This window comes from Gymnodraco acuticeps, unplaced genomic scaffold (assembly GCF_902827175.1).
Source record: "Gymnodraco acuticeps unplaced genomic scaffold, fGymAcu1.1, whole genome shotgun sequence".
NCBI classification, from domain to species: domain Eukaryota; kingdom Metazoa; phylum Chordata; class Actinopteri; order Perciformes; family Bathydraconidae; genus Gymnodraco; species Gymnodraco acuticeps.
Window position 1 is genome coordinate 1,856 of NW_022991398.1, and position 14,795 is coordinate 16,650.

The 14,795-nt window shown below is 39.2% G+C and overlaps 1 protein-coding gene across 1 annotated transcript; it reads right to left on the bottom strand.

Annotated features, from left to right (window-relative positions):
* Positions 1 to 2,482: 2,482 nt before the first annotated feature.
* On the bottom strand, positions 2,483 to 7,137 carry LOC117532356 (rab GTPase-binding effector protein 1-like; the record flags this gene model as incomplete). Its single annotated transcript, XM_034195667.1, is given in 3 exon segments — positions 2,483 to 2,686; positions 3,924 to 4,052; positions 6,998 to 7,137. Coding segments are annotated over 3 exon segments (379 nt in total), but the record flags the coding sequence as incomplete, so codon positions are not given.
* Between the last annotated feature and the right edge of the window lie 7,658 nt (positions 7,138 to 14,795).

The following is a 14,795-nucleotide window of genomic DNA, read 5'->3' on the forward strand; positions in this document are numbered from 1 at the left end:
AACATGTGTCCCCTCTTCTTCATGTCTCTTCTACATCAACATGTGTCCCCTCTTCTTCATGTCTCTTCTACATCAACATGTGTCCCCTCTTCTTCATGTCTCTTCTACATCAACATGTGTCCCCTCTTCTTCATGTCTCTTCTACATCAACATGTTCCCTCTCTTCTTCATGTCTCTTCTACATCAACATGTGTCCCCTCTTCTTCATGTCTCTTCTACATCAACATGTGTCCCCTCTTCTTCATGTCTCTTCTACATCAACATGTGTCCCCCTCTTCTTCATGTCTCTTCTACATCAACATGTGTCCCCTCTTCTTCATGTCTCTTCTTACATCAACATGTGTCCCCTCTTCTTCATGTCTCTTCTACATCAACATGTGTCCCCTCTTCTTCATGTCTCTTCTACATTCACATCTGTCCCCCCTCTTCTTCATGTCTCTTCTACATCAACATGTGTCCCCTCTTCTTCATGTCTCTTCTACATCAACATGTGTCCCCCTCTTCTTCATGTCTCTTCTACATCACACATGTGTCCCCTCTTCTTCATGTCTCTTCTACATCAACAGGTGTCCCCTCTTCTCATGTCTCTTCTACATCAACATGTGTCCCCTCTTCTTCATGTCTCTTCTACATCACATGTGTCCCCTCTTCTTCATGTCTCTTCTACATCAACATGTGTCCCCTCTTCTTCAGTCTCTTCTACATCAACATGTGTCCCCTCTTCTTCATGTCTCTTCTACATCAACATGTGTCCCCTCTTCTTCATGTCTCTTCTACATCAACATGTGTCCCCTCTTCTTCATGTCTCTTCTACATCAACATGTGTCCCCTCTTCTTCATGTCTCTTCTACATCAACATGTGTCCCCTCTTCTTCATGTCTCTTCTACATCAACATGTGTCCCCTCTTCTTCATGTCTCTTCTACATCAACATGTGTCCCCTCTTCTTCATGTCTCTTCTACATCAACATGTGTCCCTCTTCTTCATGTCTCTTCTACATCAACATGTGTCCCCTCTTTTCATGTCTCTTCTACATCAACATGTGTCCCCTCTTCTTCATGTCTCTTCTACATCAACATGTGTCCCCTCTTCTTCATGTCTCTTCTACATCAACATGTGTCCCCTCTTCTTCATGTCTCTTCTACATCAACATGTGTCCCTCTTCTTCATGTCTCTTCTACATCAACATGTGTCCCCTCTTTTCATGTCTCTTCTACATCAACATGTGTCCCCTCTTCTTCATGTCTTTTCATCAAACATGTGTCCCTCTTCTTCATGTCTCTTCTACATCAACATGTGTCCCCTCTTCTTCATGTCTCTTCTACATCAACATGTGTCCCCTCTTCTTCATCTCTTCTACATCAACATGTGTCCCCTCTTCTTCATGTCTCTTCTACATCAACATGTGTCCCCTCTTCTCCATGTCTCTTCTACATCAACATGTGTCCCCTCTTCTTCATGTCTCTTCTACATCAACATGTGTCCCCTCTTCTTCATGTCTCTTCTACATCAACATGTGTCCCTCTTCTTCATGTCTCTTCTACATCAACATGTGTCCCTCTTCTTCATGTCTCTTCTACATCAACATGTGTCCCTCTTCTTCATGTCTCTTCTACATCAACATGTGTCCCCTCTTCTTCATGTCTCTTCTACATCAACATGTGTCCCCTCTTCTTCATGTCTCTTCTACATCAACATGTGTCCCCTCTTCTTCCTGTCTCTTCTACATCAACATGTGTCCCCTCTTCTTCATGTCTCTTCTACATCAACATGTGTCCCCTCTTCTTCATTCTCTACATCAACATGTGTCCCCTCTTCTTCATGTCTCTTCTACATCAACATGTGTCCCCTCTTCTTCGTCTCTTCTCTACAACATGTGTCCCCTCTTCTTCATGTCTCTTCTACATCAACATGTGTCCCCTCTTCTTCATGTCTCTTCTACATCAACATGTGTCCCCTCTTCTTCATGTCTCTTCTACATCAACATGTGTCCCCTCTGTGGAAAGAGACTCTGAAAGTTCCAGGAACAAAGATTCTCTCTCTTTTTGATCCATTTCTATAAAAACCTGTCTGAAAATGAGCTGATCAGATTTTGGCCACTTTATGATGTCATAACGATGTTTTGTCTTGTGTAACCATTAGCCAATCAGCAACCAAGGTAACCCCCCCCCCCCCTTAGCACCTGAATCTCCTCCTAGAGCACCATTGAGTTCTTTGTAATCAAATCTCTCTCAGAGGGGCGTGGGGAGGGGCTCCTTATTTTCATCTAAAGTAACAGACAGAGAATCAGCACTTTGGAAACAGGGCTGAAACAGAGGGGATTATGGGTAATGCTGCAATGATCTGTTTGGTGTTTCAGCCAATCAGAGACAGGTTCTGAATATATCTGGGACCTGTGATATATTGATGAAAAACAGTATAATAGGAGACCTTTAAATCTCAACATTAAATACATATAATTAGCATTAGAGCTCCGTGTTACCTTTCATGATGGCCTGCAGCGACGCCACCTCCTCCTGCCATTGGCTGCGGACCTGATCGATGGCTTCCTGTTTGGTGTTCTCCGACACGGTGGCCACCGTCCTGATGTTCTCCATGTCAGAGCGAGCCTCTTCCAGCTGAGCCTGCAGGGAGCTGATCTCAACCTGAGCGCCGTCCAGAACCAACGTCTGCTTCTTCAGCTCCTCTGGGGGGGAGGAAGAGAGAATCATCTGTACTTAATTGCATCTTGTCTTATTGCTCTGTTTAGTTGTATGTTTTCCTCCTTTAATATATATATATTGTTTTTTGTATGTAAAGCACTTTGTAAATATTGTTTAAAAAAGGGATATCAAAATAAAGGTCTGTTTTCAGCTATGGTGGGATGTAACAACAGACATTTATTGAAGTACTCAAACCTTTATTTATACAGATAAATCCCATTGAGATCATTGATCTCTTTTTCAAGGGAGACCTGCTCAAGAAATGTTAAGTACTGTATTAAACTACAGTTTTTTGTACAGACCTTGGGCTCTGGGTACTCTAATAACATTTCTCGCTATTTACACATTTGTGGAAAACCAAACAATCAGCGAAGCAGCCAATTGGATGCAGTTTTTCTATCAAATAGATTACAATTTGTACATTAAAGGTGGGGTAGGTAAGAATGGAGAAACCAGCTCGAGTGCGCTAGAATTTGAAAGTACGCAGCGGAAAGAATCTGCCCCTTCCTTCAGACTTCCTTACAGAGCCCCTCCTCCAACACACGAACGCGCACATGACCAATGAGGGCACGAGATAAGTTTGTGCCCAGATGGCAGGCTGACAGGCTGACAGGCCATCCAGTTACTTTAGCGCCACGGCTTCCACTGATGACATGTTTTTTGTATTTATTGTGAAAGCATTTAATGTATTCATTGCTATCGGATGTTAAGAGCATTCCATGGAATATAACAAGTGTTTCTGAAGAGAATTACCTACCCTACCTTTAATGTATAACTTATAATAATCTAATGACACAATATATATTAGTAAAATAGTCACTGGGGACATTTTTCTACTTTAAATACTTACATTTTCTCAATAACACTATACGATGACTGAAGTCTAATGGAAAGCAGGTCGGGTGTTTTTTGTAAACTATAAAAGGCAAGAAATGAACTGCTTCTGAATCTTTTTGAAATGTATTTCCTTGATATGATAGCATAGCTGATAGCAACAAGAAAGGCGTAGAGAAATCAGACAATATGGAGTAAAGTGTCAAATTCAAGCCCTGACTCTGCGGGATGGACTCAGGCTTTACCACCCGGTCGTGTAATTAAGTATTATCAAAGGATGTTTAATTAAAGGATCTGAATACTAGTTCTTGGCCAGGTTTACTCGTGCATTAGGAGTAGTTCAGTATGCGCATTTCCAGTGAGCGTGCATGTTAGTGCTGTCTTTACCTTCCTTGGAGACGAAGAGCTCTTTGAACTTGGCTCTCTTCTGGTTGAACTCGGCCTCCAGCTGCTGCTTCACTTTGATGAACTCGGCTCGCTCCTGCTCCAGAGCCTCCACGCGCTGCTGGAGCACCTCTGGGTGACGGAGAGGAAAACACAAACAAGACAGGACGGTAATTAATCATCTGTTGATTACATCGAAAAATGGAGAATTCAACTTCGATTCATTCCCCCTTTCTAACTCAGTTTAAATGTTAATAAGGGGAAAAAGGAATGTCTTCACATACAAGTCCTTTTATGTCAACTTATTGTTCGAGTATTTTACACTACAATTTTGACTTTCAGGGCCGTTCAAAAGTATAGAAAACCAGCTGGTCAAATTCTATTTAACTAGTTATTATTAATGATGTGTAAGTTCACTTGTTCATCTTCACAAAACTGAATCACAACAGTCTTCAAAAAGCTCTTCCACTTTTGTTTAACTGCGCCACTTTTCTATTGCGTGTGAAAACCTACTTTATTCTGAATAAAGTCACAAGTGACAGTTTCCTCTATCAAGTGTTGTTTTACATTTGTATGTTATTCCTCTCGGAGCGAGGAGATAGACGATGATCCCCTCGCAGGAACACAGACGGCGAGTGGAAACTTTTACAACACAAGCAGCAAAGTCCAGCGGGATCATGTGATAGCTGAACGGACTGTAAAGCAGGAATTCCTTCAACACATGAAGCTCAACACATGTTCACATAGTCTCTCTGTGAATGTACTGTTAAGCCCAGGGATAGATTTCCACGACGACTAAAACATTAACATGGGTTTAAAAGCAGCCTGGGCTTCAAACCTTCAGAGTATTTATAGTCAGTCAATCTCTGCAGATCAATAACAGACAGCATTCTCCTGACCTGCGTTACCCCATGCTAAAACATTTACAACCTGCTCCATTTACAAATATTGATTTAAATGTATTGAGCGATGGTATTACTAAAGATGAGGCATGTGTGATTTAAACACTCACACTGTCTTGGATACGGCTTTCTCTAAGGATCAAATTAAGGAATTGTTCATAGATAGGCATGAACATGTTTTGACACTCACACACAAAGAGTGACTTATTTCTAATACTTGCTTCAATTGTAAAAAAGCGGCCCGAACATTTTATATTTTGTCGTTTTCTTCCGTTTCCCCAGTGTGTAACTGCAGGATGGAAATGTGATTTGACTGCATGTGGAATAATCCTTGTTGCTTAATGCTGAGTGCTAAGTGGAACCTATGAATATAATATGTATGCATCTCTTAACACATCCCACAATTGTGTTAGCTGCGTGATTTGTCAACATGTTTGCCTATAACTGGCTGCACAGTCCATATACATTTTGAATTTGATAGTTTCATTGACAGTTGTATTTTTCGGAATGCGTCTCAAGCGGCAACAATTACAGCTTCCTTCCTTCCCGCTACCTTTTTTCCAGAAAAAGATTGTGTGTCAGTTTAGGGAAACGGACCTTCTTTTAGCAACTGCAGCAAATCTAATTTAGCAAGCAGCGAAAATATTCAGTTTTCTCATTTCTAACACGTTTGACTTAAAGGTAGGGTAGGTAAGAATGGAGAAGCCAGCTCGAGTGCGCTAGGATTTGAAAATACGCAGCCGAAAAAAACCTGCCCCTTCCTTCAGACTTCCTTACAGAGCCCCTCCTCCAACACAGGAAGGCTGACAGGCAGGTAGGCCATCCAGTTACTTTAGCCGGGCCGGCTCGGATGATTGGTCGTGCTTTTTACAGCGCCACGGCTTCCACAGATGACTTTTTTAAATGTATTTATTGTCAAAGCATTTAATATTCATTGCTATCGGGATGTTAAGAGCATTCCATGGAATATAACAACAAGTGTTTCTGAAGAGAATTACCTACCCCACCTTTAATCCTATGAACAAGCTATACAGATGTACAGGGTAACTTCAACAGGATGAAAGCCCTTGGAGCAGCTTCATTTCTCCGTCCATTCATATCAGGATTTTCCTTTATTTTCAGTTATCTTCACTTTTGCCGATTGCTGACAGTGTGATATTTAATGTAAAGGAAAACATTGTAAAGTTATGCTGTCAGATAATTGCCCAAGTATTTACATGGCAGATTTGGAATTTGGACCAATCACAACAAATGATGTGGCGTGTTTTCTCATCTTACTATGAGTGCAGACAGTGCCTCAATATTGCCTCGAGAGGAACAAGTGGTATTACAAGACAGTACAAGTCTCTCAAAATTATACAGTAGGCTACTTGAGTAAATCTTAGTTACTTTACACCATTGCAAACATCCCTGCACCACAATGGATACACATATGTAACAAACACCAAGACCATAACCTCTTTGAATCTTGCGTAACACGTAAATGTATACTAGACTTATGTGCATATTTGACACATTGCACCTTTAAAGCTACAGCAGTTTCCCTGAATGGCCCCACTGTGGTCCCCGGACCCCTGTTTGAGAAACAGCCGGAATATCCTCCTGTATTATGGTCCAACCCCCAACGTGTGCACAGGCCATTCACAGCACTTTGTAATTGCCCGATACAATCCATATGATCCATATTAAAAGACTGACAAGGCCAGGCTAACAGGAGCTAGTACCGACCCTTTATTTGTATTTCCAATGTGTGCTTTTCCTCCATTTTTAACAGCCTTGCTACTTTGTATTGCTTGCCTTTTATCTTCTATGTCACCTTTGCTGTAACGTTGTACATGTAATACATGTATCAGAATCTGATCAGACTAGCTTTAAAGCTAACAAGCTAAATGACACAACAACGTTATAAGGATACAATATCACAGCTTATATTCCGCCATATAAAGCTTTAGTAACCCCCAAAACATGTGTACGTTATTATCTTTGTATAAACACTAACTGCGTAGTGTTACAGGTTCATTATAGGGCAGTGACAGCCAGTGACACGTCGCCCTGATGATGCTAACTAATGCTAATGCTAATGTTGTCAGAGATGCCCCAACGGGCCGCTGGCTTTCGGGTCTCCAAGCCCCTAAAAACTCCTGATAAAAACCCCCGATAACACAACACATTTACCGTCATGTTGGGACGACAGAGGGGGTCCAGAGGCCTGATCGGCCATGGTTTCTTGAGGGGGGCTTGAGACAATTAGCAGGGTTTTAGTGGGATAAAGCGCGAGGAGTGTCCAAGAAAACAGGCTAACATCACAACTAGTGTTAAGCTAGCAAGGGGGAGTGAAGAGTGTGTATCCCGGTTACACTTTCAAAATAAAATCCATGTTGTCATTGAGTAGACACCGAAACAACTGCATACAAAAAACAACAACTCAAAGAGACTCACGATGATGAGTACGAAAAGAGACACACAATGACTGAAAAGGGATTGAACACAAGAAGACATAAAACGACAACAAAATGTATTAAAGATAATAATAATAATAATAATAATAATAATAATGCATTACATTTTTTATTAGAGCGCATTTACAGGTGCTCAAAGCGCTTTACAAGTACACATTACACATGTAAGAGTCATTACTGCGGACTTTACCCACAGGAGCAAATGCGGGTAAAGTGTCTTGCCCAAGGACACAACTATGAAGGGCCGTGTAGGCCAAAATTCAAACTCCCCTCGCACACACACTACTGAAAACATCTGGCCTTGCACACACACTACTGAAATACTCTCACATTCACTACTGAACACCTCACACACACACTACTGAAAACATCTGGCCTTGCACACACACTACTGAAATACTCTCACATTCACTACTGAACACCTCACACACACACTACTGAAAACATCTGGCCTTGCACACACACTACTGAAATCCTCTCACATTCACTACTGAACACCTCACACACACAATACTGAAAACATCTGGCCTTGCACACATACTACTGAAATCCTCACACACACACTACTGAAAACATCTGGCCTTGCACACATACTACTGAAATACTCTCACATTCACTACTGAACAACTCACACACACGCTACTGAAAATTAACGTCATACACACACTATTGAAATCCTCTCACATTCATTACTGAACACCTCGCACACACACTACTGAAAATTAACCTCACACACACACTACTGAAAAACATTTTACTGAAAGGTTCTCAGTAGGGAATGTGCATGTGTTTCACCTATGTGTGTGTGAGGGGATTCTTGATGTAACGGAAGTCATTCTAATGTAACGGAAGTCATTCTAATGTAACGGAAGTCATCTGCTAGTGGTCTCTTTGCTAGCCCCGTTAGCTTCATTAGCTCCAGGCTACTACTCGGACGTGTTTGTTGTGTTGATGCCTGGAGGAGTATTCTTCATTGAAATATCGCACTTATCTTATGTCTCTGCGGTTCAAACAGACCGTCCATGAATGCAGTTTATTCGGTAAGTGAAATTCAAGCACTTTATTTCTTACTTGTCTTTTTATTCAGCTAACAAGCGAGACGAAGCTACATCTGTGCTAACGATGCTATCCGTAGCATACAAGTTAAAACATAATAGAGAAGTGTAAAACATTAAGAAGGATTATACTGTAAAACATAAGGCTTCTCGGTGAGGTTGGTAAAATAAGGTCATGCTTGTACATTAGTTAGTTTGCTAGTTAGGTAACTATGCATTGTTATTGTTAATTTAAAATAGCTATGCTCGACGATGCAGACAGCTAGCGTCACATTAGTGTTGAAGAGCAGAGTATGAGATTAACCCATAGATTAACCTCACTATAAGATCTGTGTATCTGAAAAATATGAATCTCACATTTCCAGTTGGTTCCAGAAATAACGTTAACGTAGATATTGCAATATGGTTTGTTGAGCTGGAGTTGATTGTTGAAGCTTACTGGTTAACGTTCATCATATTAAACGAACGAACCCAAACGTTGTTGTTTTTATTAATATTATTACCAATACTTACTTAGCATTTTATTATCATTACACTGGAGAAAATTGTGGCAGCAGAACGTGAACATGTAACTTAATGCCTGCATTTGAGGACGAAAAATAGCTCAGTCAATGCTTTAGGGACAAGGAAATGATTTGTTTAAATATTAGATATGACGTTATGTGTGCTTCTGTGACAATGAAGCTTATTCATTGCATTACATTTGTTGAAGATATTTGTCTTTTACCCTTACGTGTGTGTGGGCTTTGATATCCAGCACTTTTTTTTAAGGATAACAAAAAGATTATCACATGACATTTGCATGTAAAAACAAGTCTGTGACCAACACATTGTTACTTTACATATATATCTGTTTGTTTAAAGTTTCCAGGTGATGCAGACAGACCAGAGGATGCTGACCACGAGAGACAGACCTATTCCTAACATCAGTGAACTTCAGCATGGACTCAAAGGTACAAAGACTCCTTTCATACTGTACAAAGAATCGAGAAACGTTCTGGTTTAAATAGATAAAGTAACAACTATAATCAGCTTTCACATTTCAATGTATTTAAGGCATTTATTATTTTACATTGTGAGAATTGCTACCATTTGTCTCTACATATTGTCTGTAAAAGACGTGGTAAAAGTGGTTCTTGCAGTGAGACAACCGAGCAGTTGAATATTATTTAATAAGATATTTTAATGTTGATTAACTGCAGACTGTTCATTCATAATCTGATTATCTTTGTAGTACAAAGTGATGAATTAAAAAAACACATTCAAATTAAAAAAATACATTATTTCTACAGCCGCTAAATAAACAAACCTTTCATAAATAACACACTTGCTCTGCAATAATGTCATATGTTTCTTGTCATTTCTGTTAGGAAAGGACATACCTGAAGGACACAACTGCCTCACCGTTTTCTCAGAGGGGCAAGAAGAAAATGAAAAGCTGATTTCAGATTAAAGACCAATACAGGACATTCACTAAGAAACTACACTTTTATTGTGAACACAAAGTCAAACAGGACCATCATTTGTTTGACAGCTGAGCCCAGTATGTGCTCACAGATGCAGTTAGGGGGTTTCTTCATCAGGCCTGGGCCTCCTCCCAGAGAAAGACCTCTCCAGCCAAACCCACAGACAGGACATCCGTCATGCTGAGGTTTCTCCCAAAGTCTCTGCACGCTGTCTCAATTGATCCACACTGTGAATATGAGGGGGAAATGTGTGTCATAAATGCTTTAGACAATAAGAAATATGAAGTTAACTGTAAGGAATGGCTCATTCTTTTTTAAATAGACAAAACTATTACTGTATTTCAATATCTCATGTCTGAAAGTTTAATTTAAAAGAAGAAGAGGCCCCAAAAATAAAGATTGGTATATCAATAAATGTAGTTGATTTTGTCTTTTTAATTGTTTAAAGTAGATAGAACTGGTACTTAAGAGTTTGAATACAGTCTGGTTGCGGAGGAGGCACACAGGTAAGAGCATATAGCTACCATCACATGTAACTAAGCTTGACTTGAATTTATTAAAATTAAGTAACAGCAACAAATCAATAACAAATCATGCAAAAATGTGAATCTTTGCTGGGTCCACTGTTGAATTTACCACATATTGTATGTTTTAGAAACCTTAAGGCATTTATAGATGTGTATGCAAGTAACATCCCAAAACTCAATACCTTAGATTATTATTGAAAGTTTTGCTGACTCACTTTGGGGTCCTTTTTATTTTAGAATCGTTTTTCATGAGACAGTCAATTTAAATATTTGTACTATGCCATATTCACATTCATTTGTAACACACACGTAAGGGTAAAAGACAAATATCTTCAACAAATGTAATGCAATGAATAAGCTTCATTGTCACAGAAGCACACATAACGTCATATCTAATATTTAAACAAATCATTTCCTTGTCCCTAAAGCATTGACTGAGCTATTTTTCGTCCTCAAATGCAGGCATTAAGTTACATGTTCACGTTCTGCTGCCACAATAAATCGGTTTCTCCAGTGTAATGATAATAAAATGCTAAGTAAGTATTGGTAATAATATTAATAAAAACAACAACGTTTGGGTTCGTTCGTTTAATATGATGAACGTTAACCAGTAAGCTTCAACAATCAACTCCAGCTCAACAAACCATATTGCAATATCTACGTTAACGTTATTTCTGGAACCAACTGGAAATGTGAGATTCATATTGTTCAGATACACAGATCTTATAGTGAGGTTAATCTCATACTCTGCTCTTCAACACTAATGTGACGCTAGCTGTCTGCATCGTCGAGCATAGCTATTTTAAATTAACAATAACAATGCAGTTACCTAACTAGCAAACTAACTAATGTACAAGCATGACCTTATTTTACCAACCTCACCGAGAAGCCTTATGTTTTACAGTATAATCCTTCTTAATGTTTTACACTTCTCTATTATGTTTTAACTTGTATGCTACGGATAGCATCGTTAGCACAGATGTAGCTTCGTCTCGCTTGTTAGCTGAATAAAAAGACAAGTAAGAAATAAAGTGCTTGAATTTCACTTACCGAATAAACTGCATTCATGGACGGTCTGTTTGAACTGCAGAGACATAAGATAAGTGCGATATTTCAATGAAGAATACTCCTCCAGGCATCAACACAAAAAACACGTCCGAGTAGCAGCCTGGAGCTAATGAAGCTAACGGGGCTAGCAAAGAGACCACTAGCAGATGACTTCCGTTACATTAGAATGACTTCCGTTACATTAGAATGACTTCCGTTACATCAAGAATCCCCTCACACACACATAGGTGAAACACATGCACATTCCCTACTGAGAACCTTTCAGTAAAATGCTTTTCAGGAGTGTGTGTGTGAGGTGTTCAGTAGTGAATGTGAGAGGATTTCAGTAGTGTGTGTGTGAGGCTTAATTTTCAGTAGTGTGTGTGTGTGAGGTGTTCAGTAGTGAATGTGAGAGGATTTCAGTAGTGTGTGTGCAAGGCCAGATGTTTTCAGTAGTGTGTGTGAGGTGTTCAGTAGTGAATGTGAGAGGATTTCAGTAGTGTGTGTGCAAGGCCAGATGTTTTCAGTAGTGTGTGTGTGAGGCTTAATTTTCAGTAGTGTGTGTGAGGTGTTCAGTAGTGAATGTGAGAGGATTTCAATAGTGTGTGTGTGAGGCTTAATTTTCAGTAGTGTGTGTGTGAGGTGTTCAGTAGTGAATGTGAGAGTATTTCAGTAGTGTGTGTGCAAGGCCAGATGTTTTCAGTAGTGTGTGTGTGAGGTGAGTTTGAATTTTGGCCTACACGGCCCCTCATACACAACGGCCTGACGCAGTGGCGGCCGAGGCGGGATTCGAACTGGAGTTCACCAACGTCCTTTGATCTGATGACCAACGCTCTAACCACCGCGCCAACAACAACAACAACAACAACAACAACAACAACAACAACAACAGGATGGTGTACAAATAACCATATACCAAATATAACGACATTGAGTAGAAACAAAACAAATAATCTTTAAATGAGACTAAAACAATAACAAAGTGACTATGAGTACGAAAAGAGAGAAGAGATGCCTGCAAAGAGATGCTCAGTGACTACACAGATTTCAAAAGACTAAACATATAGAAAAAGGCTACCACAGAAAATGACTACAGATAGGCACAAAACAACAACAATGAGGTTTAAAAGTAACCACAGACCAGATATAAATACAAAAAGATGAAACAAATAAAAAATAATTTCAAAATGCTCACATAGAGACACAATGATTACAAAAAGACCAATTTAATGAAAAAGACACTCAATATGACCACATCAAAACACCCGATGGCTGCAGAGGGAAGCAAAGCAACCACAGAAAGCCGTAAAGAAACTATAAAGAGAAATAAAGACATCAAACACCTATAGGCAGTCCGGCAGTGGCACAGTCAGTAGTGGCTTGGACTGTGAGCCGTAGGGTCGCTGGTTCAAGTCCCCGAACAAACCTAAATATGGAGTGTGGACTGCTACTTGGAGAGGTCCCAGTTCACCTCCTGCCCTGCCGTGGTGCCCCTGAGCAATGCACCAGACAACTTCCCCCCACTCGCTGTACAATAGCTGCCCACTGCTCCTAGTACTAGACTCCTGGCTAGGGTTAAATGTCACTGTGTGCTCTGCATGTGTAACAATTAAAGAGGGTTTCATCCCTCCCAATTCTATTCTACAGAACACTAAACATTTGGGGTCCCATGCTCCAACCATACTTATAAAAACATTTGCATAACAAAGAATTAAACTTTGGTTTCCATGTATTATGATTGCTAACGTTGCATTCACCTCCTACATTGTTTTCCCACCAATTTACAATTGTATGCGCTTTTATTTTGAAAGAAAACTGCCCATTTCCTTTTGACTGATTTTAGCTAACTTGTGTGAGTCCGATCTCATCCTTCAAAATAAAAGCAATTTACTTTGAATTCAGTTTCTGAGAAGTAGAGAGTATCAAGTTCCACATTTAAACTAAATGTGACTCCTCTCTCTTCCTCTCTTTTTCATCAGTTCTTTTTATAGATTCAGCAACTTAAAAAGTCTCAGCTATATTTACAGTATATGTCTTCAAATGTTGGAAGTTACTAAATATATGTAATAAAGTACTGTACTTAAGTACAATTTTGAGATACTTGTAATTTACTTGAGTATTTCCATTGTATGGTACTTTGTACTTTTCCTCCACTATATGTATTTAATACCTTTAGTTACTTTACAGATCTGGATGAATGATGTGAAATATAACCAAGTGTTAAATCAGACTTTAGTTCCACCTGGAGTAAATCCACAAGCTACCCTGCAGTAACAGAGTATTCCTACACTCTGGTACTAATACTTTTACTCAAGGACAAGATCTGAGTACTTCTACTTTTACTCAAGATCTGAGTACTTCTACTTTTACTCAAGTATAAGATCTGAGTACTTCTACTTTTACTCAAGTACACAATCTGAGTACTTCTACTTTTAGTCAAGTACAAGATCTGAGTACTTCTACCATTACTCAAGTACACAATCTGAGTACTTCTACTTTTAGTCAAGTACAAGATCTGAGTACTTCTACTTTTACTCAAGTACACGATCTGAGTACTTCTACTTTTAGTCAATTACAAGATCTGAGTACTTCTACTTTTACTCAAGTACACAATCTGAGTACTTCTACTTTTACTCAAGTACAAGATCTGAGTCCTTCTACTTTTACTCAAGTACAAGATCTGAGTACTTCTACTTTTACTCAAGTATACGATCTGAGTACCTCTACTTTTACTCAAGTACAAGATCTGAGTACTTCTACTTTTACTCAAGTACAAGATCTGAGTACTTCTACTTTTACTCAGTACAAGATCTGAGTACTTCTACTTTTACTCAAGTACAGATCTGAGTACTTTCTACTCAAGTACAAGATCTGAGTACTTCTACTTTTACTACAAGTACAACAGCTGAGTACTTCTAAGTTTACAAGTAACCTTACTCAAGTACAACATCTGAGTACTTCTACCTTTACTCAAGTACAACATCTGAGTACTTCTACTTTTACTCAAGTACAACATCTGAGTACTTCTACCTTTACTCAAGTACAACATCTGAGTACTTCTACTTTTACTAAAGTACAACATCTGAGTACTTCTCCCACCTCTGTATGTCTTATAAACAATTCAACAAAAATAAAAATGTTGCCTCTGCTTGAATTATTAGATGTTATAGTTAAAGTAAAACACAGTACAATTGTTTTTGAAAAAATAATACCAAATAAGGAAGAAGAGTTGTGTATGAATGTGAGTAATGGAATTTAAAAAAAAGTCTTAATCCAATCGCCCCCACAGTGGCAAACACCAGTGTGACACTTGATTCAAGAGGAACTGAAAACATAAAGAGACTCGGAAATGGATGTACAGAAATGCTCTGGCTCTGACATCATTGACTATACATGGAAAATAACTTGCTTTAAATGTT